This window comes from Sycon ciliatum, chromosome 2 (genome assembly GCF_964019385.1).
Source record: "Sycon ciliatum chromosome 2, ocSycCili1.1, whole genome shotgun sequence".
NCBI classification, from domain to species: Eukaryota; Metazoa; Porifera; class Calcarea; order Leucosolenida; family Sycettidae; genus Sycon; species Sycon ciliatum.
Window position 1 is genome coordinate 39,011,783 of NC_088644.1, and position 25,683 is coordinate 39,037,465.

At 47.7% G+C, this 25,683-nt stretch overlaps 1 protein-coding gene across 2 annotated transcripts; it reads left to right on the forward strand.

Moving 5' to 3' along the window:
• Positions 1 to 7,843: 7,843 nt before the first annotated feature.
• LOC135810025 (uncharacterized) lies at positions 7,844 to 25,643 on the forward strand. Of its 2 annotated transcripts, none has more exons than XM_065323489.1 (3): positions 7,844 to 8,123; positions 21,536 to 22,328; positions 24,865 to 25,643. In XM_065323489.1, the coding sequence occupies exons 1-3, from the start codon at positions 8,035 to 8,037 to the stop codon at positions 24,889 to 24,891; spliced, it is 909 nt and encodes a 302-aa protein (XP_065179561.1). In that variant the 5' UTR covers positions 7,844 to 8,034; the 3' UTR covers positions 24,892 to 25,643. The 2 variants fall into 2 exon arrangements, 1 of the variants encoding a protein (XP_065179561.1); XR_010552262.1 differs by lacking the exon at positions 7,844 to 8,123 and adding an exon at positions 15,406 to 15,767.
• The last annotated feature ends 40 nt before the right edge of the window (positions 25,644 to 25,683 follow it).

The following is a 25,683-nucleotide window of genomic DNA, read 5'->3' on the forward strand; positions in this document are numbered from 1 at the left end:
TATTCTAGAACTTGTACTAGAAGGATGATTTCGTAATCACTGCAATGGCTTACTAACCTTACTTTCCTACCGCCGCCTGCTTTGCTATACATACTTTGCTTGCCTATAAAAGCTGCTGTCTTTTCTGCCACCATGAGATTAGCTCAGATTAGAGCTGAGCTGAGAGCAGAGATCAGAGAGAGAGCAAGTTCGCTTTCACTTTGATATAAGATAACCTCCAGGCCGTGCCGGAGTAAGTTCTGATACGTTACTGTAGTTGACTGACTGTGGGTAGTAGCCTCCTAGCCTCGCCGACGCACGTTACATTGGTGCCAGCGGTGGGATACGTTACATTGGTGGCAGCGATGGTTCAATTTTATAATTGCTAGATTCGAACCCATCTAGTATCTGTACTGCATTGATGGCAGCGGCGCTACAGAATTGATGGCAGCAGTAAATTGTTTTATTGGTGTAACCAGTACCAGCATGGCCCAACCTGATGCGTCAGTCGCCGCTACTCCTTCGCCCGCCATGTCTCCCCCTAGCCCGAAATGATGACGGACAGCGTCTCTACCGATCAAGCTCCATGTCCAATGTAAGCTAATTCCGGGTATGGCATTCTCTTTCCTGTCTTCCTTCAGTCCTTCTGTTCTCTTCAGTCTTCCTTTATGCGAGTGAGTGAATCCAGTTTAGTCCGGTAGGCGTCCGATCATGGTGAGCCACGGTCTACCTAGCTAACCTGGGACAATGTGTGTGAGAATGCCCTTGTGTACTCAGTTCGGCTTGGAACTGCGATTTGGCTGGCAGGTTGTGCCAGGGTTGTGCAGCAAGTCAACTGTGGGTTTTTTTCGGTCCTGTTTGGAGGACAATATTCCCTTTTTGACCCCGTGAGATGGTGAGAACCTGGTGTGCTTCTATTTTTGATTTGTTATCAGTTCAGTTCTTCTGTCTACTCTAAAAATGTTATCAGTTCCGATATTATTTGCCATATTCTGGTTGACGTTCTACAAGTAATACGCTATCTACTATGACGTTCACACCGCCTCCTATGATCTGCTGCTGAGCTCGAGCTACTACTACTACTACTACTAGTGTCAGTTGTCACCCTTTCGTCCGAATATCAAGCAAGACAAGATTCAAGAATACATGTACGTGAATGCAAGTTAGTTGTCCAGTCCACCTACTGACGGTGCCTTCTAGTGAGTACTGTTCATCATACATCATCGAACTCTCTGTCAAATCACGAGGGCGTGATTTAGTGTAGGAAGGGAGGGTGTAGTATCCCTGCTTTACAGTTAACGCATGACTAGTACTTTGCATGACTCTTATAATTACTCTTGTTACTACTTTCGGACAAGTCCTACATCATGTACCTCACATAATATTATGATTTGATTACATCAGGAGTACCGCGCTTCTAGAAGATCATAGATCTTCCATGCATGCTGCTGTCATCACTTCTAGTATCACTTCCTTTTAGTTACTAGTTGGTACAGTCATGACTCATGTAGTATGTACATGACTTGTATGTCATGTTATTCCGGACTATTCCAGACCTTCCACGTCATATCCCCTATGAGTAATGTTGCTGACTAAATTGCATAATATAGATATCTCATCTTCTAGAATACCTCGCTTAGTCATTATGTTAATGTTACGCAATGCTCACTTCATCTACGTGTATAGCAATGATGATCTAGGTTTGCCTTCTCCACTATTCTAGAACTTGTACTAGAAGGATGATTTCGTAATCACTGCAATGGCTTACTAACCTTACTTTCCTACCGCCGCCTGCTTTGCTATACATACTTTGCTTGCCTATAAAAGCTGCTGTCTTTTCTGCCACCATGAGATTAGCTCAGATTAGAGCTGAGCTGAGAGCAGAGATCAGAGAGAGAGCAAGTTCGCTTTCACTTTGATATAAGATAACCTCCAGGCCGTGCCGGAGTAAGTTCTGATACGTTACTGTAGTTGACTGACTGTGGGTAGTAGCCTCCTAGCCTCGCCGACGCACGTTACAGTAGTACCAAGAGTCCATAACCCAAGAGTATGCAACTGTGATTATGGGTGCATGCGTGGCGCGCTGCCTTCATTACGTAACTTGCCTTCATCACGCTCTGAAAGCGCTTAAGCATGCATTCAAACTCTCAATTTCTCGCACGAGCCCATCCGTTTTTGCTCGATTCGTTCCAGTACGGTACCTACACAATCTCCGAATTCTGGCGCGTGAACTTCAGTTCCGTGCGAAAGTTCATTTCAAACTACATGTAGAGGGAAAGTGCGGTGTTTGATTTTCCGCAGTGCGCGGACTGCAGCTGAATGATGTAATGAAGGCAGCTCGCCGCGCGGTAGGCCCATTGAAAAGAGATCACAGTTGCATACTCTTGGGTTATGGACTCTTGTTACTAGTAGTTTTGTTTACTAGTACAGTGGTCCCTCTATAATCCGGCACCATTTGTGACAAGGGAAATCTGCTGGATTAGGGAGGGTGCTGGATTAACAAATTCGATTGACTGCTGCAATGTGCATGAAGAGGACATTTTGGCTACTGAAAATCGTGCTGGTTTATCGAGGGTGCTGAATTATAAAGTGCTGGATTAGAGAGGGACGACTGTAGTATATCCTCATGCAAAGCTCACTGTGTTTATCGAAGTTAGAGAATTTTGACTTTGACGCTTCGCACTCTTATGAAAATGCCTTCATTAAAATTCATTGTAATATTAACTAATAGGTTCGGCGAGTAACTCTGCCTCTGAATTCCACGGATGATAACTACATGCTTGTACTTCTGAAGTAACAAGGTAGAAACAGCTAGCTGTCCAAAGATTGACAACAGGGGAATCACACTAGTGCGGTAAAACCCACAGTTCTTGGAAAACTTGTTTTGGAAACCCGGCATGGCAGCGGGAAAGGAAGAATTTCTCAGGAAAAGGTTTGGCAAACCTGTTGCAGCAGGACTCTGTGTGTGTGTAACGTTACATGTAAGTGCAGTATCCCTGCCAGTGCCTTGCTTGCTAGTAGATCTACTAGTACTAGTAGTAGTACTCAGTACTACTAGTACTACTAGTAGTAGTACTGAGTACTACTACTAGTACTAGTAGTAGTACTGAACTGTAGCTGACTACTACTACTAGTACTCAGTACTCAGTACTAGTACTAGTAGTAGTACTACATCATTCTATTTTACTTTAGTTAAGTCACACGTACCCCGCACGCACTGCATCACTTCTCAACACTTTTTTTGTACTTGTGAAGAAGTAGCACGTGGTCAGTTGTGTTTCCCGTGCGTTTACTAATACTGCCATGTACTGGATAGCATACTACATGTACAATGTCATGTAGTTATCTTTGTTACTTTACTCTTTAGATCATCGTACTTGTATGTATCATCATCATCATCATCATCATCATCATCTGCGTTGCCGAAAAAAATAATAAAAGTATCATACGTGTTACTAATACCCGCGTATTGACTATTGTACTGTATCCTACGTGATACTTCTGTACATGACTGACCCTAAATGAGAATGAGGTCATGCATACAGCCATGCCCTTTCTACATGTAGAACCCGTTTCACCCATGTCCTCTACTCGCCTCCAAAGATCTGTTTGCTTCTTTCATCCTTATACATCATAGTTTTCACACTGTTGCTATACCTTCCCACGTTCTTCTTCTTCTTCTTCTGATTGGACGGACACATTAGACTTCTGTCCTTTTTCATGACTCATGGCTCATATAGACTCTATGATGATATCCTTCCTTTTCGCCCTATAAAAGCTGCTGTGCTTTACTGATTTCTGAACAACTGCAACTACAACAGTACTGCAACAGCAACAGAATTTAGCAGAAGAGCTGTTCTGACCTCCAGGTGTGCACCAGAGTAAGTAATATTAGTTCCTTTATTGCTTTCTCTTTCTTGCCTTTTAATCCACTCTGCGAACTATTACATACATGTATGTGTGTTGTGGTGGTGGTGGTGGTGGTGGTGGTGGTGGTGGTGGTGGTGGTGATGGTGGTGGTGGTGGTGGTGGTGGTGGTGGTGGTGTGTGTGTATGTGTGTGTGTATGTGTGTGTGTGTGTGTGTGTGTGTGTGTGTGTGTGTGTGTGTGTGTGTGTGTGTGTGTGTGTGTGTGTGTGTGTGTGTGTGTGTGTGTGTGTGTGTGTGTGTGTGTTGAATGGTGTAATCCCAGCACAAGTTGCTATGTCTAACATCGCTGTTCGCTATCATCGCTTCCGGGATGGACATGTCTGAGGTCTGAGGTGTGTGTGTGTGTATGTGTGTGTGTGTGTGCGTGTGCGTGTGTGGTACGTGGTGTGTGTGTAGACCAGGTGTACATTGGTGGTCGATTCACATGGCTTCGCCAGTTGTGTGGATTAGACAGTTATCTGGCGCAAGTCTTGATCTGTCTCATTCAGATCTTGTTCGCTATCGTTGCTATAAGAGAAAATCTGTTGGTGAACATCCAGTGCATTTGCAGATTTGCGTGTTTCTCTTGCGACGGGCGTATACATGGTACATTGTACATGGTGTGTGTGTCTGTGTGTGTGTGTGTGTCCCATTGGGTGCAGTGGTATGTGCAGCGATTTCCAATCGATAGGTTGCGGGTTCGATTCCCGACGATTATGGTCACACACGTCTTTCTTCTCTTCTCTCAGACTCTTCTTGACTTTTCTTTCATTCTCCTGGGTGGTTACCAACAGCCAGTGTATGCTGGAGTATGTGGTGTGATGTGTGTGCGGGAAAAAAAGAGAGAAAAAAGACCAAAATAGGGATTCACTGGCCAGAAAAAGTCACTTCAAATAGCTGCATGGTACATGGTGTAGACCAGGCTGAATAGTCACGGTCAATTCTTCAGCCTTGCATTGCAAGCTGTTGAATGGTGCAATCCCAGCACAAGTTGCTATGGCTTCTGCCGTAGCATTGCTATCATCGCCTCCGACGATGGGCGTCAAAGGTCAGGTCAGGTGTGTGTGTGTGTGTGTGTGTGTGTGTGTGGTACGACGACTTGGAACGACTCTGCAGAGCGTTGGCTCATGGAATGTTCGCTCTGTTGTGGAGAGGGATGGACCACTTCTAGCGGCAGCCGTGAGAGGAATCGTTTCCGATGATAAGCCAGATCCATAGCTGCTGGAGATGGCTCTCTCGAACATGGTCCCGCTCGTCGTTCTATATTGTCGGCCCCGTAAGGGGACACGTGACCGTAATGGCAGTGTTTACCAGGACCAGGTGTGGTATGTACATGTACACTGTACACTGTACATGCATGTGTGTGGTGTGCGTGTCTGTGTGCATGGTGTGTGGTATGTGTAAGTGTTCATGCTGCAGATGCATAATGGTGTTTATGTGCTCAAAGGTCACGTACTAGTACATGACTCAGACTTTCACATTATTTGTAAACCTGTGCCTGTGGCAGCATGCCTGTGTATGTATGTGTGTGGTGGTGCGTGTGGTGTGTGGTGGTGCGTGTGGTGGGTGGGTGTGAGTTCATGCTGCTGCTACTTGACTGATGAGTGGTGAGTTTGTGAAGGTGATCAAGGTGACGCTGTGTGCATGCTCAAAACTCACCTACTACTACTAGCACAGTGCTGGACAAAATTAATTAATCCAACCTCATGAATATATTTGCGCCGGGGGGGGGGGGGGGCGGGCAACGCAGTCCTAGCACTACATAATGGTCTGTGCACTCAAACCCGGCGCTACTTTATCCATGAGAGTTGGTGGACAAGCCATTGGCTATCGAAAAAGTATTATTTTTAGACCAAGAGTGGTATATACATGTACATGTATGACTAATAAAGATAGAAAATTAATATTAATTTTACGATACTTTTCCAGACGTTTCGTTGTTCTGAACAACACCGTGAGTGGATAAAGAATGGAGGGCTTTGGGTGCTGGCACTAGGGCGTTGTCATGGTTATGGTGGTGAGATAAGGTAAGAAGGTATTCATGAGGTTGTAATTCTCTGGCCAGCATGCACAGCATGCACTGTACAGTGCACATGACTCAGACTGACTCATTGGTGCACTCAGTGTTCCACTCAGTGTTGCAACTGTGGCACTACTCTTTCCTATGAGTATGAGTCTACTAGCGCTAATTATACTTATAGCAGCACCCCAGGCCAGCGTTGCCTGGCCGAATGTGGCATATGCGGGTGAAGCAAGTACATGAACAGCACACGTGCTCAGCACGTGGTGGTGGCCAGACTGCTGAAGTACAGTCCTGGTGAGCTCATGAGGGAGGTTCCTCTTGGTTGGAAGGAGAAGGAGGGACGTCTGTTACGCCTTCGGGAGGCTGGTCAGGGTTGTCCATCACCTGGTGGCGGATGAAGCGGCTCAAAAAATTCATAAACTTACGAACAAAAGTGCGATGTGCTCTTCACTGCAGATCAGATGCAGAGTGCATCTTTGTATCCTTTTGTTGCAGATGTTTGCAGAGAACGGTTCACGTGGTCCGCAGCGCTTGTGCGGCTGCTAGTGCTACCTATGGCCTAGGCTAGGTGGCTACATGATTCGCACGCTTCGCGTGCTCAGTGCTTCTGCGCGCGGCTGCTACTGCTACTCGTACTGATCGTGTCTGCTATAACTTAAGCGCTACCCCACCTACACTTTTCGCGTGCTCAGCACGTGGTGGTGGCTACACGATTCGAACGCTTCGCGTGCACTGCTTCTGTAGCTGTGGCTGCTTCCGCTAGCTACACGATTCGCACGCTTCGCGTGCTCAGTGCTTCTGCGGCCGCTAGCTACACTGTGCTACACTGTTCGCACGCTTCGCGTGCTCAGGGCAGCGCTGCTCCGCAGCGCTTCAGCGTGACACAAAAACACACGTCACAGGTGCCTCTTCTTTATAAGGAGCGTGACACACACACACACACACAGACACACGTCACAGGTGCCTCTTCTTTATAAGTAAAGATGTGCACCGAAGTGACCGAACTCCTTAAACTCCTTAAACTCCTAACGACCTACAGCGTGCATGTAAGCCACAGCACAGCACTGGTCATGGTCGGTCAAAGACTCAAACGTAAATGCTTTCAAAGCATGCCTACCAACAGTACAATGTCAATGTCATGCTGATTCAGCAGCGTAGGCGATCTCTCTACTCCTGTACTGGCATGCCAGCAGCGACTCAAGTGAGGGATCTCCCTTACTCCTTCCCACAACTAACCGCAGACGAATCGAGTAGTGTGCACCATGTACCAGGGCGGCGTCGTCAATTAAGTGAGTACGACATAACGTGACTCTAGATCTAGATGTCCGTATGGTAGTGCATGATAGTGAAAAGGTCAAAGGGCTTCCGCAGCTCTTTGTAGTGTAGGCGGCGCCAGACAGGCACGACTAGTAGCATGAGTATGACACCGAGTTGGGTACTCCTTGCCAACTGTCTCGTTGACTGCTTCCCTCATTTACGTGGACAACAATGTAGAGTGTTGCGCATCAGCTGATCAGTGTACATGTACATGTACATGTACTACTAGCACTGTACTGATCAGCCACAGACGCACTGAACGGATGAACTAGGCGTGGCAAAATGTCAAGTACTCCCCACGCCAGGCCCGCCTCCGTTCCCTACGACTACGTAGACTATCACGTGACGTAGACCATCTACAGTGCTGCTCAATGAAATCCGGTCACGTCACTCAAGTACACGCCGGGCGTTGCGCCGCCCTAGACCTGCGAACACTGGGCTGCAAAATGGTGCAAGGTGCAAACTTGAGTGACGCGGCTGGATTTCATCGAGCGGGACTGTACTACTGGTAGTACTAGCAGTGCTGCCCGGCCTGCTTGCGCGACATACACACTACCTTCAGTCAGGCTTCACACCAGTTTCTAGGTCAGAACCAAGAAGCTTCCTTCGAGCGAGGATCAACCTAAGTCCTTAGAACGACTGCTCAAATACAACTGTATGTTTTCACAGGGTCTCTTGATGAAAGTACTGGGAGGTTTTTGATTACAGTTTTCAAATCGAAGTCGCTTGGTGGAGTCGGAAAGAGGAGGTTAGACCGCCAGTTCAGCAAGGTCGCGTAAGGCTAAGGCGAGTCAGTCGGCGGCAAACATGAGCAGCTCGGGCAGCGGATGGATTCCAGTATGGAGACATGCTAGTTTTCCTGGACATGCAGCATGGCAGCCATGTCTGCCAATACAGTAAGTGCATCTGGTGTGTGTGTGTGTGTGTGTGTGTGTGTGTGCGTGTGCGTGTGTGTGTGTGTTTGTGTGTGTGTGTGTGTGTGTGTGTGTGTGTGTGAGGTGTGTGAGTGTTCATGCTGCAGATCCATAATGGTGTTTGTGTGCTCAAAAGTCACATGCTAGTACATGACACAGACTTTCACATTAATTATTAATTTTGTGGTTGTACGTGGCTGCAATTTCAAATTTGGCACAGTCAAAGATGGCCATAAAGAATACCGACGACTGGGCTTGCCCGCTTTTCCAGATTCTGGAAATGGTGGGACCAGTCCAATTTGCTATCAAGTGTAACGCCAAGGTGCTTGTGACGAGAGGTTATAGGTATCGGGGTAGGATCATCGGGGAAATGGAAAATAAAAGGTTGAAGATGTGCAACATCTGATGACGCGTTGGGGACGACACACATGATCTCGGTCTTGGCGGAGTTCGGCCGGAGTTTCCACCTTCGCATCCACTTGACCACACAGTCTATTCCTACCTGCAGGTCTTGACACGCGACGGGGAGCGACCGGTGACTAGCCAGCTGAGTGGTGTCGTCCGCATATAGCGAGGTGTTGGGAATTGCACCGATAACATTCACATACATTTAGCCCTTTCCCAAAGGTGCTCGCCCTTTTTTTCGCCCTTTTCTTCGCCCTTTTTGGCCCTTTTAGGAAAAGCCCGTTTCTCTCGCCCTTTATTGCGTTTTTGGTGAATATCGCCCTTTTTGAGCTTTTTGAGCTGATAAAGTGCAAAAATCTGTTTGCTCATGCATGCGATCACAGTTTCCGAGTGCTCGAGTCGATGGGCCTTGCAAGGCACGCCGCTTTTTCGGGGGGGGGGGTGGGGGGGGTGGGGGGGGGGTGGGGGGGGTGGGGGGGTGGGGGGGTGGGGGGGTGGGGGGGGCAACAAGTTGTTGAAGCTTGTACATGTACGCGGTGTACACAATGCTGTAAAAAGTGGGTTTTAAAAAAAAACTTTACTTCCTGTTTTGCCTTTCGTGGACCCATGAATGGAAGAGTGCGTATTCATTTCTCAGCTTGGGTTCATATCTGAACATGTATCATGGCTATGCTTCGCTGAAAAAAGAGCACTTTTTGCCTGTTTTCACTGAAAAAAGAGCACTTTTTCAGCATATTTTGAGGGACGCGAAAAGCACTAAGTGCGAATTAAAAGAGCACCTTTGCGGGCTTTGGAATGGGAAAGGGCTACCGGCAGTTCACCTGCCATGCATGACTACGACTAGTAGTACGACTAGTATGACTCTACTAGCAGCACCCGGCCAGCGTTGCCTGGCCGAACGTGGCATGCGGGTGAAGCAAGTACATGAACAGCACATTGCTGTGTAACACCGCATGACCGGGTAGTTGTTTATCAGCAGTTATAGAACTGAGATTTACAACAGTGAAGGCTCATCCAATTATTGGGAAATTGTGCCTTAGGCATGTTGAGACATGTACGTACATGTACATGTGGCAGCTTGGACATAGAGAGTGTACTTGTGTTCAGCATATGGGATGATGGGATGCTTCATCCTCGAACAATAATGCGAACAGTAATGCGCAGCATGGTGAGTGAATGGAATCACGTATAGAGTTCTCAGTTATTGGGATTAGTCAGCCATGACAACAAATCGTCGGCAAAGTACTGCGGCACAACCGCAGGAGACACCAAAAAAATTCAAGGCAGGAGACACCATGCCCTGCACGAAACTGCTAAAGCGTGGCCTCAAGAGACCCCAGAAGAGGCAGAACAAAGGCAAAGTGGAAACCCAATGCAAGGAAGCCATAGGTCACTGGAGACGCAAGGGAAGGAGGTTCGGTAGGCAGTTGGATCAGAGGAAGCTGAGGGAAAAAGAGATCTTACAGGGACAAATGCAATGGTTATGGAGACTCCCCCTCCCCTCCTCCTCCCCTCCCCCTCCCCCCTCCCCCGCACCCCCCCCCCCCCCCGCATCCCCCCTTCCCCCCTTCTCCCCCCCTTCCCCCCCCTCCCCCACACACCATGCGGTATGTGGCACCTTCTTCTGCTAGAGGCCTGTGGGCATGACGTGCAGTCACTGTAGTGCAGCCGGGTAAACTACATTTCTCGTTTTGCCGTCATTGCACAAAATGTGAAGGTTGTCTGGATTACCTACCCGTGAGCAACCCACATAAAACTGTCCATGAGCAAAGCATGGTGTTGTTAGGTCCAAACCAACAACCTTCAGGGACTGCCCTTGGGACTTGTTTATGGTCATGCAAAAGCAGACACGGAGTGGGAACTGGACGCGTCGAAGTTGGAATGGCAGATTGGTGGATGTCGTGGGTATTTTCGGTATGTACACCGGTTCTCCTGCACCCGACCCAGTCAAAATCTCAGCTTCAATTACATGTCGCTGGATGCGCTTCACAATTAATCTTGTGCCATTGCACAACTTCGGCGCATCCAGGTTCCTGAGAAGCATGACCGGCACACCCACTTTGAGGTGAAGCAGGTGACTTGGTAAGCCTGAGGGGTTACAGGAGTTCAGAAATTCAACAGGGTAATCACCAGAGTCGTCATCTTCGACAGTGTCAACAGACTCGTACTGGACCAAGTCACCTGGCAGTTTGTGCATGAGTATCCCATTCATGTCAGTGACAGTGTCATTCAAAGGTGCAAGGATAGCTCTTTCTTTCAACCAAGTGGGATCTACAAAATTGTCCGCGACATCAGGGTAGATTATTCGTACAATGTCTTCTTGGGAAGCAGCAGTCTGTGCGAGATCACCCGGAACCGCAATTTCGCCTGAAGGCAGAACGGGTATTGCACCGTTGCCGACTTTAAGGAGCTGCGCCGAGAATTGACCCGCATTGGTATCACTGCTACGCAGAACTCGCATGTTTGTGGTAAGTGTGTACTTCACCACGGAACGCCAGAGCGCCGAAGACTTGATGCAGGCATTGATCTCATCAGCAGAAGTGCCTCTAGGAACAATAGGCAACGTTTGGCGAAAGTCACCGGACATCACAACCGTCACACCACCCATCAAGGAATTAGAGCTGCGCAGGTCTCGCAAAGTCCTGTCGACAGCCTCGAAAGCATGCTTGTGTGACATCGTGCATTCGTCCCACACGATCAGCACAGCCTCACGAAGGAGAGCTGCTTTCTCAGAATCTTTGGCGATCGAGCAGGTTGGCTCCTCAAGGCGGTGCAGATCTAAGGGCAAAGCGAACGTGGAGTGAGCAGTCCGACCACCAGCCAAGAGTGTGGCTGCTATTCCGGAAGAGGCAACAGCCAAGGCAACGTGTCCACCTGATCTAACCTTTGCAAGAAGTAAGTTTGTGACGTACGTCTTACCTGTACCACCGGGTGCGTCGAGGAAAATCAACCCACCGTCACTTGTCTGTACCTGGTCACAAATTGCGTCATACGCCAAACGTTGATCGTCGGTTAGTGTCGGGTCTTGTTGTCGTACTTGCTCAAGCAACGCGGCACGGTCGTAGTTGGTCTCCCTTGCAAGAGGCTGGTCGGACAGAGTTGAACTTGCCTGTGATGGGTCTGGAAGGCCTGCACTTACCAAGGTTCTACCGCACATGGTGAGAAGGTGTGTCTGGATGGCGCAAAGGCACTGATCGAACTCCATCTGAGGAAATGTTCGCGCCTCATTCCCTTCCTGTCGACGCGCCGCCGCCTGCAAGTAATCTTCTGACATTGCCTCACGGAATTCATTCCATAGTCGCAAAGGATCACTAACTTCGCAGAAGGACATCATGATGGAAAAGAGGTGCCTGATCGCAGCTGGATGGCTGGACTCGGCAGCCTGAAGCAAGGCACTGAGCCAATGCTCGTCGTCCTGCAGCAGACCCCGAAGCTGACAGGCTTGCCTGTACGTTTCGCAAACTTGGTCATCTACTGTCCTGACATCATCGAACGAAGTCGGCCCGTGAACAGTGTGCAGAAGGAGCCGCAAGTAATAGCACTCTGCCTGCCTTGGGTGCACAGCGTACACTCGGCCGAGAGCATCACTTTTCCTGACCCCCTCGTAGCCTGGGACAGGAGTGCCGACTTTGCGCCTCTTGAATTTCTTCCGTTGGGCATCCCACACGAAGTAGGAAGGCACGCTGTTGTACAGAAGAGTTCTCGCGAAGGCATCAGTGGCACAAAGCTTGAAGAAAGCAGTGAGAGTAGTCTCTGGCGGACTCTCACTTACCGCATGGGCGGTCTCTTCTGTGAAGTAGACTCGCTGGCCATTCTCCAAGTGAACCGCAAGGTGGGTGACTGTTGGATACCTGCCATGAATCGGGAAGCCAAAAATGCGCCAGACTGCCTCGCTACTGGAAACATACCGACCTGTCTGGTACCTGCTGACCTCATCGTTCTCATTCTGGACACCGAAGACTGCCTGATCCGAACCTTTGTTGATGTACTTTGTGATGTACTTGATGGCCTTTACAGAGTTGCACACCTCCACATTGATGTGCGCACTGAACAATCGAAGGAGGACTGGGTTGTAAGGCACAACCCATCTGTTGTCGACTTCGACTTCTTCGTTTCTAATTTTCAACACCGTGAATGACCCGCCATCTTCCCGGGAGCGCCTGCGGTAAAGAGGGTATCCATCCCTGTCCGTCTGGGTGTGTTTCACCATTGGTTTGGGGTACCCTTTGCTGCACTTCCCATCTTTCATGCATGGCGCGCTTGTGTTTAGTGCATCGCAAGGTCCATGGATCATATGCTTTTTGACCAAGTCATGGAGGACAGGGTCATCCTCCGCCGAGGGAATTTCCGCACGAACAACATCATCCACATCAGCAGATGGAATTGAATGCTGGAGCCACAGTAGTGCATGCATGTGCGGCAGGCCTCTCTTTTGCCACTCTATCGTGTGCATGTTGCAAGTGCTCGGGCCGAACAATTCGCGTTTTGTCAGGACATCCATGAACAACTTTGATTTCAAACGGAAGACACGTGCGATGAGGTCGTTTCTGTCATGCAGTGACTGGGCGTCAAAAAGCTCTGCAGCTATCTCGGGCCACTTAGGATTGCATGTGGCGGTAATGAAAATCTGTGGCCTGCCGCGCTCTCGAACATACGTCATTGCATCTTGTGTCTTTTCTTTCATCTATCGTGGGCCGCCAGTGAAAGTTGCGGGCAAAATGACTTGCCGACCGACGTTTGCAGGATTTCCGTCATTGCTGATGGCGTCACGTAAATGAACGTAGGTATCTGCTCGGAGACTGGCCTGATTAAAGCGAATGAAGGATAGACGTTCAGATTCGATCTTCACATACATGTCAACAATGTACTGGTGGAATAACTGAGCACCTCTGAGGATTGTGTTGAAGGAGTCATTGCGGACCATCAGTTTGTACGCGTAGAAGTCACTCGCTGTCACTTTCTTGCTCGTCGGAACACGGGTCTGCGCATTGACCTGCCTATGTAGGAAGTGATAGCCATCTTCGCCATACGGCAGCAGCAAAGGGCATTGCAAGGAATCGTATGACCTGTGTGTGTCCGCTATCCTGTTCACAGACTCGTCTTTCAAACGCAGTACAATGTCCCTCTTTTCATGCGCATCGCCTGCCATCAGAACGGCAACTTCATTGACTGTGGGTGCATTGAAGCGACCGGGGTGTTCACCTTGTGGTGCTCGGTCTGCGCTCAACTTCAGTCGCAAGTCTGGGACATTGCCAACATCCAATGCCGTCTTGATGTTGACGATGTGCGGATTGTGCGCATGGGGCATCGCCTGCAGGTCTGCAACAGTGACGTGGTGGAGGTTGTGAATAACTTCGCACCGCCTGCTAGTTTCTCGTTCGCTGTCACCCATGAAATAAATTTGCAAGAACTTGTGCTCTTCGCCTGCCGGGGGAAGGATTGACCCAAGTCTGTGGTAGATTTGCCCTTTCACCTTGAACGTTGGCATGAAGCCGTCCATGTACTGCTCATTCGCACCAAATGATGTCATTTGGAATGCACTGTTGTATTTGCGATTGCTCTGGAGGAAGTGCTTGGATTCCTGAGTTGTAAGGCCAGAAAGCAGGTTTTTGAGCGGCTGAGGTGGCTCTGCATAGTCTGGGAGATCAATTTTTCCACTTGAGCAACATATACCTGGCGGCTCATTTTCCACGTTGTGGCCTTGCAATGCTTACACAGGACGTTCATGCCACCTAATGTGATGGACCTGTGAGTGGGATAGTCCAAGTTGCTGTCGTAATGGAAGCCCAGTTTACCCCAGATATCTGGTTTAATGGTCTGTATGTTACGGGTGAAATTACCAGTACGCTCACCTGCTCTCGTAGTGGCCATAGGCTGTTCGTGGGGATCTGGCCCTGTGGCGGATGCATTTTCATCCGGGGGTGCTCCCACCCGCTGAGCATTTTGGCTTCTTCGTACCTCCGTGTCCCCTTGCGTCTCGAGTGACCTCGCTCTGGCAACTTACATACGGCTTTGACTTCGGCGATGGTCTGCCTGCTCAGGTGTCTCATGCGAACGTGCCTCAGCAGTTCGGCGGCAGTCACGGTCTCTACGTTCCAGAGTTCGTTCATGCGTCTCCTGAGAGCGTGTCGCAGCAGTTTGTCGACGATTTAGATGAGTGACTCCATCCACTCAGTGAGTTGAGTACTGACTCCACTGACTGTCACCATGGTCACCTTTCTCATGACTGTTTCCCTCATGTGTGACTGTGTGTACTAACAACAGTACATGAAAACCAGAGTGTGCAGCTCGGATGGGTTGCTGTCACGGCGAAATTCCGTGATTACATCATTTTAGTGATGTAGTGCGTACAAGCAGGATTCAAGCAGGTCTCTTTCTGCACAACTGCAGCTCAGTTGTACGCACTACGCCATTTCCCACCTCAGATCTGGGCCAAATATGATGAAATCACGGAATTTCGCCGTGACAGACACCCATAGCAGAAAAGGCCCCAAGCTGCACACTCTGGTTTTCATGTACTCTTGGTACTAAGTAGACTAGAGTGTTACCATGGTTTCGGCATCAAGTATTGTCTGTAGTTCAACTGATCATCATGACCAGTAACGCATCGTACAGCATAGCACTTAGCAGTGTATCACCAATGCTCACGCATGATCACCATGATCACTGTCACCATGGTCACTACCCTGTGCTGATTAGTCATAAACTGATGCCCTGAACGGATGCAGACCACAGTAGCAATAACGTGCCACGCCTCGAATATCTCACCTTCGCTATCTACGCCCTGGCCTGCTTGCGGCGCGCGCGCATACACACTACCTTCACGCCAGTTTCTTGAAGAACCAAGATTGGGAAGAAGAATGTTTTCTTTTCTCCAGATCAATCCTTCAAATACATCTGTACGTTTACACATGGGTCAGTCTTGACCATGTTGACGTGACGGCGAAAACAGACAGTACGTCAATAGCCGGAGTAGGTCTGTGATTGTGAACATTGGTGAAGGCGACTATACATTGTATAGTTCCGTGTCGTAGTCGCTTGTTGAAATGCGAAAGAGGAAGTAATTAGATATACCGCCAGTTCAGCAAGGCCGAGCGAGCTATGGAGACGGCAGCAAACATGAGCGACTGGGTCAGCGGACGGGTTCAAGCTGCGGAATTGACAAATCCTGGTTTTCCTGGACCTGCAGCATAGCAGCAATGTCGACCATTAGTATTTACAGTGAGTGCATTCTGGTAATTCTTGTCATTCTCAGTTTTGGCTTTTCCGCAGACAAACGTAAAACGAAAGAATGCCAACAGTTTTCGCAGAGTTGTTGCCGACACAAAATCACCGTGTCAAACTCAAACAGTTACAAACTCAGTGCTGTGAAAGAGTAGCGCGTGGATTTTGCTGTTTCTATCTGTACAGGAAAAATGCCTCGTGGTAATCTCTCGTCACCAAAACTGCACTGCCACAGTGTCAGGCTGTGTTCCGGTGATAGCTAACTGGCCCGTCTACGCGGTAGTGTACTATAGTACGCTTCCGTGTCATGCGTGTACGCGTGCCCAAATGCAAACTCGCGTTCAGGCTTTCACTAGCCGTATTTCATCCTAGAGCGTGGGTCGGCTTTGTATTTTTTTATTTCGGCCAGTCGGATACTATCATTTCGTCTTGGGGGTTAGACAAGGGGAAGTAGCCATGTAACATTGTAGGGGCGTGAGCCCGCCTTTCGGTACTGAGTGAAGAGAAACTACACATTGATCTCGTGAGCTGCGTCGGGGAATTTTGCAGTAGGATGTGCGACTGCGGGTCGGCTTTGGGGACAAATATTTTGACCGCTCCAGTCAAACTGACTGGCATGTACAGTAACCAGGTAACCTGCAAGTGCTAAGCTGTGTTCACAACTGGTGCGTGGTGGAGTGAAACCATGCATCTGTGCGTATTTTTTGTTGGCTTTTGGAGTTGTGGGTGCAATGCATATTGAACGTGCCGAAATGGAAATTCCAACATGTCCATTTTTCAGTGTGTATCAGGTGCCTACAGTAGTATACGCCGTCACTCACGCGCCGTATACATGATAAAAATACGCCCGGGCTTTTTCGCCTCGGGCTTATATTTCAACCGTTTACATGACAGTTGTACGGGGCTGAGTTCAGGTGAGTGACTGCAAGTTCTGCGCGCATTATCACTTCAAATCGCACATGAACGCAGTGGTAAATGTACGTGTATCATGAAATTTGGATCGAGGAGTGCCGGCTCACGCTTCTACTGCCTTTCCGTTTTTCACTTATTTTCAAGAAGGTGAAGGATCGGCTGGGACCGTCCACTGAACGAAAAATGCGAAGAAAAATGCCAAAAAGGAACCAAAAAGACCCACTGTCCATGGCAACATCCTTTCAGGTTCACAAAGGCAAAATCAAAAGATACGGAAAATTTCGCTTACAAGGTCAGGGCTTATATTCTGAACCGTTTAAATGACAAAATAAGTCCTAGGGGTTGGATTAGCTCGGGGGGTCAAGGGTAGAGCTAGTTCAGCTCGGGGCGAGCTGAATAAGCCCGCCTCGCCATGTAAACGTGCGCTCTAAAATGACTGGGTGACAGATCAAGGCGGGCTTGTCGTAAGCCTAGGGTTGAATTAGCCCGGGCTTATATTTCTCTTGTAAACGGCCCCTTAGACTGGTGGGACCAAGATATTATAACTCAAGGCATAGCATGCCCCAAACGAGAGAGCTTGGAAGCTCAGGGCCCTACGCTATGCTTTTTTGCCTTGATGACCTAGACAAAAAAAAGCATAGGGATGTTATAAATTCTTTAAAAAATTCCTTTTTTTTTAAAGACATAACCTGGGATTCGAACCCGCACTATCGCGCGCCCTGCATGCATCCCCCGATACACTTCGCACACATTCTAATTCTTCCAAGTTGCTTCACATTGTGATCTTGCATTTGAAAGCCCTATTTGAATATGCATTGTGGCCAGCCGTCTTTGATGGCACGGTACGGTAGGGGATAGGTACGGGACAGGTACGATCGAGGGTAATACGACACCGTCTCCCGTACCGTACCATACCATCAAACACAGCTGGCCACATACAGCTGCCCGCAATATTCAAATAGGGCTTTCAAACGCAAGATCAAAACGTGAAGCAACTTGGAAGAATGGGTATGAATGCGAAGTGTATGGGGGAATGCATGTAGGGCGATAGAGCAGGTTCGAATCCCAGCATATGCCTGAAAATATAGGAGAATTGAAAAATTTATAACATCCCTATGCTTTTTTTGCCGTCGGATACGGATAGCGCCAGGCGTGACACAAACAAACAAACACACAAATACCAAATTAAAGCTGTGTGGACCCTGGCTAGCGCCAGACGTTACTGAAGTAACGTCTTCTGCATAGCTACGGGAATAATGACTCCAACTGCAGTATTCTGTGAAGGCCTGATCACGCCACGTAAGCGCACCAGTTCATGAACAAAGCTTTAGCCGCACCAGGATAAGCCACGCGTCCCTTTTCGAGCCCAAAGTTTGCATTTTGATGACATTCGATGTATAAGGCGCACGTGAGACTTAGAATATGTTGGCAACCTAACTTAAATACAATATGGTTATCGGTACATATAGGACGTTATCAGTGGTTAAATCGTAGAGAAGCTCGACCAACGTCCTAGCAAAAGTTGCCTAGTTTGTCCTTCACTAAGAAGTCGGAAATGATAACGTAAAATTAATAGGCCTTATGCACGTTGTACAGATGCAAGAAATCCCGTAGAATCTTATAGAATCCCGTAGACACGGATGTTCACGTGCAGGCACTTATCAATATGGCGTCGTTTGGTGCGATTTATGTAATATTGTGCGAATAGTACAAATATGCGATGAGTTTGCGTTTTGCAAGAAACTCATGTCGATCCTCGCGTGGTTCCACGATTTGGGACGCGAAACCAAGAGAAAAGTTTTGAAAGCGCTCGAGCGAGATACTCGACTTTTCGGCAATTTGAGAGAGAGAAAGAGGGTGGAAAGGCGTCCTGGCCTGCCCAATTAGCTGTCTTTCCGCTTCAAACTTGCTCGAAGTACTCCTGGCAGTCTGGAGATTGATCTCGCTAGTGATTGTCAGCCTCTGCTTGGCGTGCTCGCGTACAACATTCAAGTTAGACATTTCGTAATCGTTCAACGCACAATAGGGTAGATATCACAATTTCAAGCTCACTTGGCCGGCTGCTGTCTTCTTTTACAATACCCCACATGCCGACTAAGCAATTTACAGCAGGAAGCAGCCTTCTACACTCAACAGCAACTAAAGGGCCACACCATTTTGTCTTCCAAATCAAGAGAAAACAGGCTCCTGACTCGTCGCGCGTATTTAGAAAATCACGCGCGTATTCTAATGACACTTGGGGAAGACAACCAGAGGATAGTCCTCTACCTGGGAAAAAATCGTTCTAAGCTGGGAAAAAATCGGGAAGGGCTTCTCGGAGCCGAGTTTGTCAGCGACGACACAAGGAGTATTCCAGAACGAAGCTAAAGTCGCACGACACAACAAATGTTTCTTGAAGGAAAGTCAGTCATGTGAGGTACGAGCGGAGAGCTTGAAACAAGACACAGATGATCAGCGTGTTCCCCGGGCTGTCCGGGCTGACTAGTCTCCAAAATCCAGTGGAAACCATGGCCTACTCTTGTTCTGACGATTTGAAAATTCAAATTTTCTTGCCATTGAAGCCCAATCGAAACTTTCGGCGGCCATATGGTTAAGTAAGTAAGTGGCGTGAAATCGCACAAAAAAACAGCCGTGTACTAGACCCAGTTGAGTGTTGAATGTGCAGGAGCCTATTGTGTTTACTGCCATTTCCACTATGAAGTGGGCCCCTGAAGCCATTTCATACTAAAACTTTCTTCCGGCAGAGATCTAGCTAGTCGTTAGTTCGATCCCAAAGTGAACAAGCTGGAAAAGCGATTGTTTGCCCATGAATTATGAGGCTAAATGGGTCAAACGCGCATGTATAGCACACAATGAACACCCAACCGGGTATGTACACACTTACGGCCCTATAGTCCGTTTCAAAAAGATTAGCAATCAGGTTTTAGTCTTAAAAAGTATGAAGATAAGGGAAATTCGGACAACAAAGTACATAAAATGGCTTGTTAGGGCATGGCAAATTGTCCTGTGAAGGCTTTGGAACAATTGGGCCAGCCGTTAAGGAGTTAGAATTTCGGCCAGGTTTCCGGCTTTTTCCCATGGTTTACAATTTGCCCTGGAAGCCAGTATCGATTCTTAATCAAAACCCCCGATTTATCCCTTCCTTTTTGGCCTTGTGGTTATGAATGCTGTCTGCTGACCATGAAGTTGTGAGTTCAAATCCCAAACTATCTTCAAGTCAAACTTATTTTTTTTCATTGTTTTCATGATCACTCTAGTAGATCTACAAAAAGTACAAGACAAAGAAGGTGGCTGCCCCAAATGACTTGTTGTTGGAGCTCGTGTTTCCTGCCGAACTTACTGACACTTGACTGGTTCACCCCATGTGAACACACCCACAAACTGAAACGGTGTGAGTGAACACGGAAGTCAATTTCAAGATAGCCAATTTATTTGAATTTAGGAGTCAACGCCGCCTTCTATCAGCTTTCACAGGCATCTGCTTTTCTCAAAATGTCGTCGAAGTCACACGGATAGCTTTGCCAAGTCATGGCCTTGGGAATGAGTCTGTGTCGATGTCGTTTTCGTCACATCGTGAGAGTAAATTACATCGCCGCTCACAGAAACTATTTGGGCACGAAACGAATTGGGACCCATCCCGCTCGTCAACATACTTTACTACACTTTCGACAGTCGTGTCCTCTCTATATCGATACGAGGAAGAACTCGTACAGACGTACATGTACCGACGTGAGTGAGTTGTCATTTTTCATGCTTTGGCGCGGAATATTTCTTCGAGTTCACAGTGAGTTTTTCCAGCCAGCACTCGAGCGCTCGTACGGTAAGACGGCAAACTCCCCAGGCGATAGCCAGGATTGCTAATCTTTTTGAAACTGACTGTAGTACAGAACTTCGTACATCTGTACAACGTGCATAAGGACCATTATACATTTAAGTCCAATTTTTTAGTGTGTACGTGAACTGCAGTGTGTGAGTACTTTTGAAGTACACACTTGGGGTGCCAAACCCAAACCCGGTCGATCGTCATACCGGACTTCAATGTCCACAACAGTAGAAGCTCTGTGCTAGTAGTAGTACAATTGTCGCCAAAAAGTCCGGCCAATGCTACATGGCAGCCTAACACACATGTACTGCCACTGTACATACCTATCATGTACGTAGCTAGCTGCGTACACTGTACACGCCTATCTTTTGCCGTGGCGCTAATTTCAGACGAAACCGATATTATCCTGAAATTACTCTATGTACAGGGATACTACTGTACCTGCAATGACGGTGATGTGAACCATTACCCGTATGGAAAGGGGCAGCTGCAGGTCAAAGGTCTCTAGGTGGGCGTAAATGGTGGTGTTCAGGCTACTACCCAGTACGGTCTAGCCAGCACAATTTTGACAAAGCAAAGCAACAACCTAACCTCACTGCCTGGGTTCGTATCGCACACCTGAAGAGCTGGCATGACTAATAATGCAGAACGATAGTCGTGTGATACAATATTATGGTATTGGAGTTAGTGTGCCCATCATTGCCTTCAAAATAGTGCTTTGCTGTTTGTTTTAATTCGTTCTCACGAAGCTTCCTTTTTATATCTAATCCTCGATACAATGGAGCCTCCTAAGTTGGGTGGTTGTTGCTTTGCGTTGTCGAATTGTGATGAGATGACCGTACTGCCCAATGGTCTAACTGTTCCGGCATCGTCACAAGCCACCATTCCACGCAGCCTTGGAATGTAGCATACTCAAGTATATTCTGTTCGATGGTTCTCACCTTATCTTCTTTGGTATGGGTTCATGTCGATGTGTGTGTGTGTATCTGTGTTTGTCTGTGTGGATGTTCTTTTTGAAACATGTGCTCAGTCCTCAGCCTGGAGTCCAATACTTGCTCCCCATGCCACCGGTACTACAACCTTGTGCCTTTCCGAATGGGGTACAACCGGTACCTATCACCGGAGCCCAACTTGGTGCATATACTAGCCTGCAGCACCAGGTTGTTCAAGGACAGCCCCCGGTCTTCGTTAATGTCCCATATTGCCAACAGGGACTCATTGCAATTCCTCAGCCGCAGCCCCAGCATGTCACTGTAGTACATGCACAAACTCCCATGCAGAGCCCAGCATCGGCTGGAGTATATGCTGCATATCCTGGTGGAGGCCGGCTGTCACCCCCTATCCCTCTCGTGCAGCTACCTCCTCCACCACCACCACCACCACCACCACGACTATCACAACCGCCACCACCACGACCACCACGACTATCACGACCACCACCACCACCACCACTACCACCATCACCACCACCATCACCGAATCACTCATACGGACAAGATGTGGAACTGGAGGTGGAAATGCAGGAAGACGCTCAGTCCATTTCCGATCAGAGCCAGGCCACTCATGTAAGTCTGGATTGCAATGCTTCGCTTGTATCTTCGCTACAATATGATTCCGACACAGAGAGCAACACCCAGCCAGAACAAGTGGAAGCATGCGCTTGGCATGCTGAACATCTGAGCGAAGACACTGATGTTAGCATGATTTGCCATGCTTCGTCTGTATCGTCGCTACAATATGATTCAGACATAGAGAGCGACACTCAGCCAGAACAAATGGAGGCAAGCGCTCGGCATGCCGAACATCTGCGCCAAGGCACCTATGTAAGTATGGATTCCAATGCTTCACGGGTTTCTTCCCTGCAATATGAATACACAGAGAGCAACACCCAACGAGAACATTCCCTTTGCTACAACGTATGTGCTAGGCATCAAACAAAAGCTTAATCCTGTTTTTGTAAGTGCTCTTTGCCCATACTTTGGGATAAAAATACGAACACATGGTTGTAACTTTCACGGCCCCAAGCTTAGAGAAGGATTTATTGCACGTTATCAAATTGTTCGGGGGTGGATTGCTTACTCTCATGACGATGCGACCCTTAAGATTTGAACAAAATCGAACATAAAATGGCTTTGGACATCGAATAATTATGTTTCATGATTATTATAGACCTAAGCAACCCGCTAGGGTTTACCGGGTGTTAGCGGCCGTCGTGAGTTCCCTTCGGGAACGGACACGATACTTTCCTTTTTTCCTTTTTTTAAAGGGGAAGTTAAGGCAAAAATCAAAATTTCACCAGTTGTAGTCTTCGGGGTGCTGAGTCGAATGGTCTTGGTCCGAGAAAGCTGAGACGCTCCCTTCCTACTTGAATCCCAATCGAACTCGCGCACTTCCACCGAAACTGGGTGACTGCGCCCTACGAGATGAGGATTTGTATGCAAAATGTCACTAAAAGCGCCATTTCGTTCTTATAAAAGCACGGATGACCGCGATTGGCCCATATGTTGTAGTCTTTTGGACGCTGAGTCGACTGGTTTTGGTCCGGAAAGGCTGCGAGCAGCGTTCGCCCCTAATTCCCAATCGAACATGGTTGAACAAGCGGTCACGTGCTCCTGCGTACACCAGTCACCCGGTCACCGTGCCTGCAGGGTACAACTTACAGCCTGTTTTGACCTTTTTTGGGTGCAGTCCTGTCACTCGAGTTGAACCTTGGTGTGAAAGTTGTCGCCTGCTGGCGTGGTGACCAGGTGATTTTGGCACCCAGGAGCACGTGACCGCTTCTTCAACCATTGTTTAGGACTCTTTCCCTTTCGGTGAAGACTGTATTAAATTCTAATTGTTCGAACTCTGGTGTAGTGAACTGACACTCGGAAAACAACATGCAGACATGGAACACAACTAAAAATGCAGAGAATGAAACCCGGAAAACGCAAAGGCAAACAACAACCACAACTGTCACTAATCTGGGCAAGAAGCTAACCACCATTCTCTCAAACTTGACAAACTCTCTCTCTCAAATCGCTGTCCTCAGCGAAACGTGCTCGCGTGCGTGCATTGGCTTACGTGTAGTCTACGTGTACATCAGTGTGCGTGCATGCATATCGAAGTGTACGAGTAGAAAAGAAGAATGATCATGCGCGCATGATGCATCGATGAGTCATACCACCACGTAACCATGGATATAAATAATGGCGACGCGATGGCGACAGCAAAGTTCCGCGTACAAAAGCGCAGGTGCAACAAGGAAAAATCAGAGTGCAGAACAAACAGAAATTCAAATCGAAAGGAGATAAATATTGTGGAGATGAAGCAAATCAGTTTGGTCTGTCAGAGGGTGCTTGCGCCCAGAGACAGGGTGACAGCAAACCCTGTCAGAGAGAGTCAGTGTACAGAATAGGAATACATAGAACGCAGCACGCAATGGAGTTGCTGTGGAGAGCGAGAATGCAAGCAACAACGTAAGTATTATCTATGCAAGTGATTATATCGGCGTATCCGACAAACACGCACAACAAACACTGTATTGTAACAACACACTCGTAAATGATGTTATCCCAACAACACTCATTCTATTTCAGCGCAGTGTCCTGTCCAATCACACTCAAAATCACACTCGTAAATCTCGCACACTCCCTCCTTGCAGCATGTGACAGTTCTGTACACAAATCGTAACTACAATACACTAATAGTATCAACGTGCAACATGTGACATGTGATAGTTCTGTACAACCATGTTCGATTGGGAATAAAGGAGGAACGCTGCATCGCAGCCTTTTCGGACCAAAATCAGTCGACTCAGCGTCCAAAAGACTACAACATATGGGCCAATCGCGGTCATCCGTGCTTTTATAAGAACGAAATGGCGCTTTTAGTGACATTTTGCATACAAATCCCCATCTTGTAGGGCGCAGTCACCCAGTTTCGGTGGAAGTGCGCGAGTTCGATTGGGATTCAAGTAGGAAGGGAGCGTCTCAGCTTTCTCGGACCAAGACCATTCGACTCAGCACCCCGAAGACTACAACTGGTGAAATTTTGATTTTTGCCTTAACTTCCCCTTTAAGCAACCCTGAATAACCCGATTGCAAAGGAAAGTTGGTTGCTCCCCACGCTGAGCTCACACTTTCTCCCACGAGCTCCAGTGTGGATAACAACCAACTTTCCCATAAAATTATCATCGAAGTCACTGCCATTTATTTTGAAACCTTAAAAGTCGTTCTTTTTTCAAATGACTTACAGAATTGCTTTGATGTTCCATGATGCCCTGTGCAGTAGTAAACACCAGAAAAACAGCAGATACAGTTGTTAACTGAAAAAAGTATCTGCAAAGACCTTGTCTAGTGCGTCTGTGCCCATCTGCAGTGTCAAGATTCACGGCAATCGTCATGAGGAGATTCTTTCGAATTGAGAAGAAGCTAGAGAGGCAGGAGCAACTCCACCGCTTCCTCGAGTGCTTGGATAGCAATACACATGCCTCTCTTGAAGAGTTAACTTTAAGTGCAAGAAACCAATGGTACTAAACTGAAGTGATAAAACTCTAACGATACATACGAACATTTAATGTCAAGGACGGAACGTACAGCTCTATCATGAATAACCCAGACACTATGTTTCACGAGTCTTGTAGTGTGCATATTCAATACCCAGGTGTAAATATACCGTAGTGAAAACTGCAGTTTGTTGTTTGCACTTACATGTATGGCTAGAGTTTTAACATAGGCTGCTGGTTCCACACAGTTGTTGCTTCTTTGTTGTTGTTGTTTGACATCCTTTATTCTCACTGTCCCGATGCTTGTCTGTGATCAATAAGAGAAATTGTTGTTTTTGCGCATCACTTTTGTTGTTTCCAACTGTATGGGGTTCAATCACAGTGCCACCCGTTTTCAACAAGCCAGTATTTTTCGCCACAGCTTCCATTCATGTATTTTTTGTCTTCCACATATTTTCCATTAGCAGTTTAGGACCATGTGTTCCACCATGGTATCAGTGTATGGTTGTATGATAACCAGGGGGAAGTCCCATCATAAGTAGTAGTAAGTGTCGGTGTTCTCCAGTGTTTTGCCTTGCTACCGTTTTCCTTATCCGATAGTGTTGCAACAAGTAATTGGTTCTGTGAGTTTTGCGTGTGAAGACTGTGGTGTGCCATGAACCGTGCTGCCTACTCTGGTTTGGTATGGTTCA

What these genes read in the sequence shown, in the direction of transcription:
- LOC135810025 (XM_065323489.1), top strand. Translation starts at nt 8,035, where the DNA reads ATGAGCAGCTCGGGCAGCGGATGGATTCCAGTATGGAGACATGCTAGT. An exon ending in CAGCCATGTCTGCCAATACA is followed by an intron (nt 8,124 to 21,535) that starts GTAAGTGCATCT and finishes ACATGTGCTCAG; the next exon opens with TCCTCAGCCTGGAGTCCAAT. An exon ending in ATCTGCGCCAAGGCACCTAT is followed by an intron (nt 22,329 to 24,864) that starts GTAAGTATGGAT and finishes GCCCATCTGCAG; the next exon opens with TGTCAAGATTCACGGCAATC.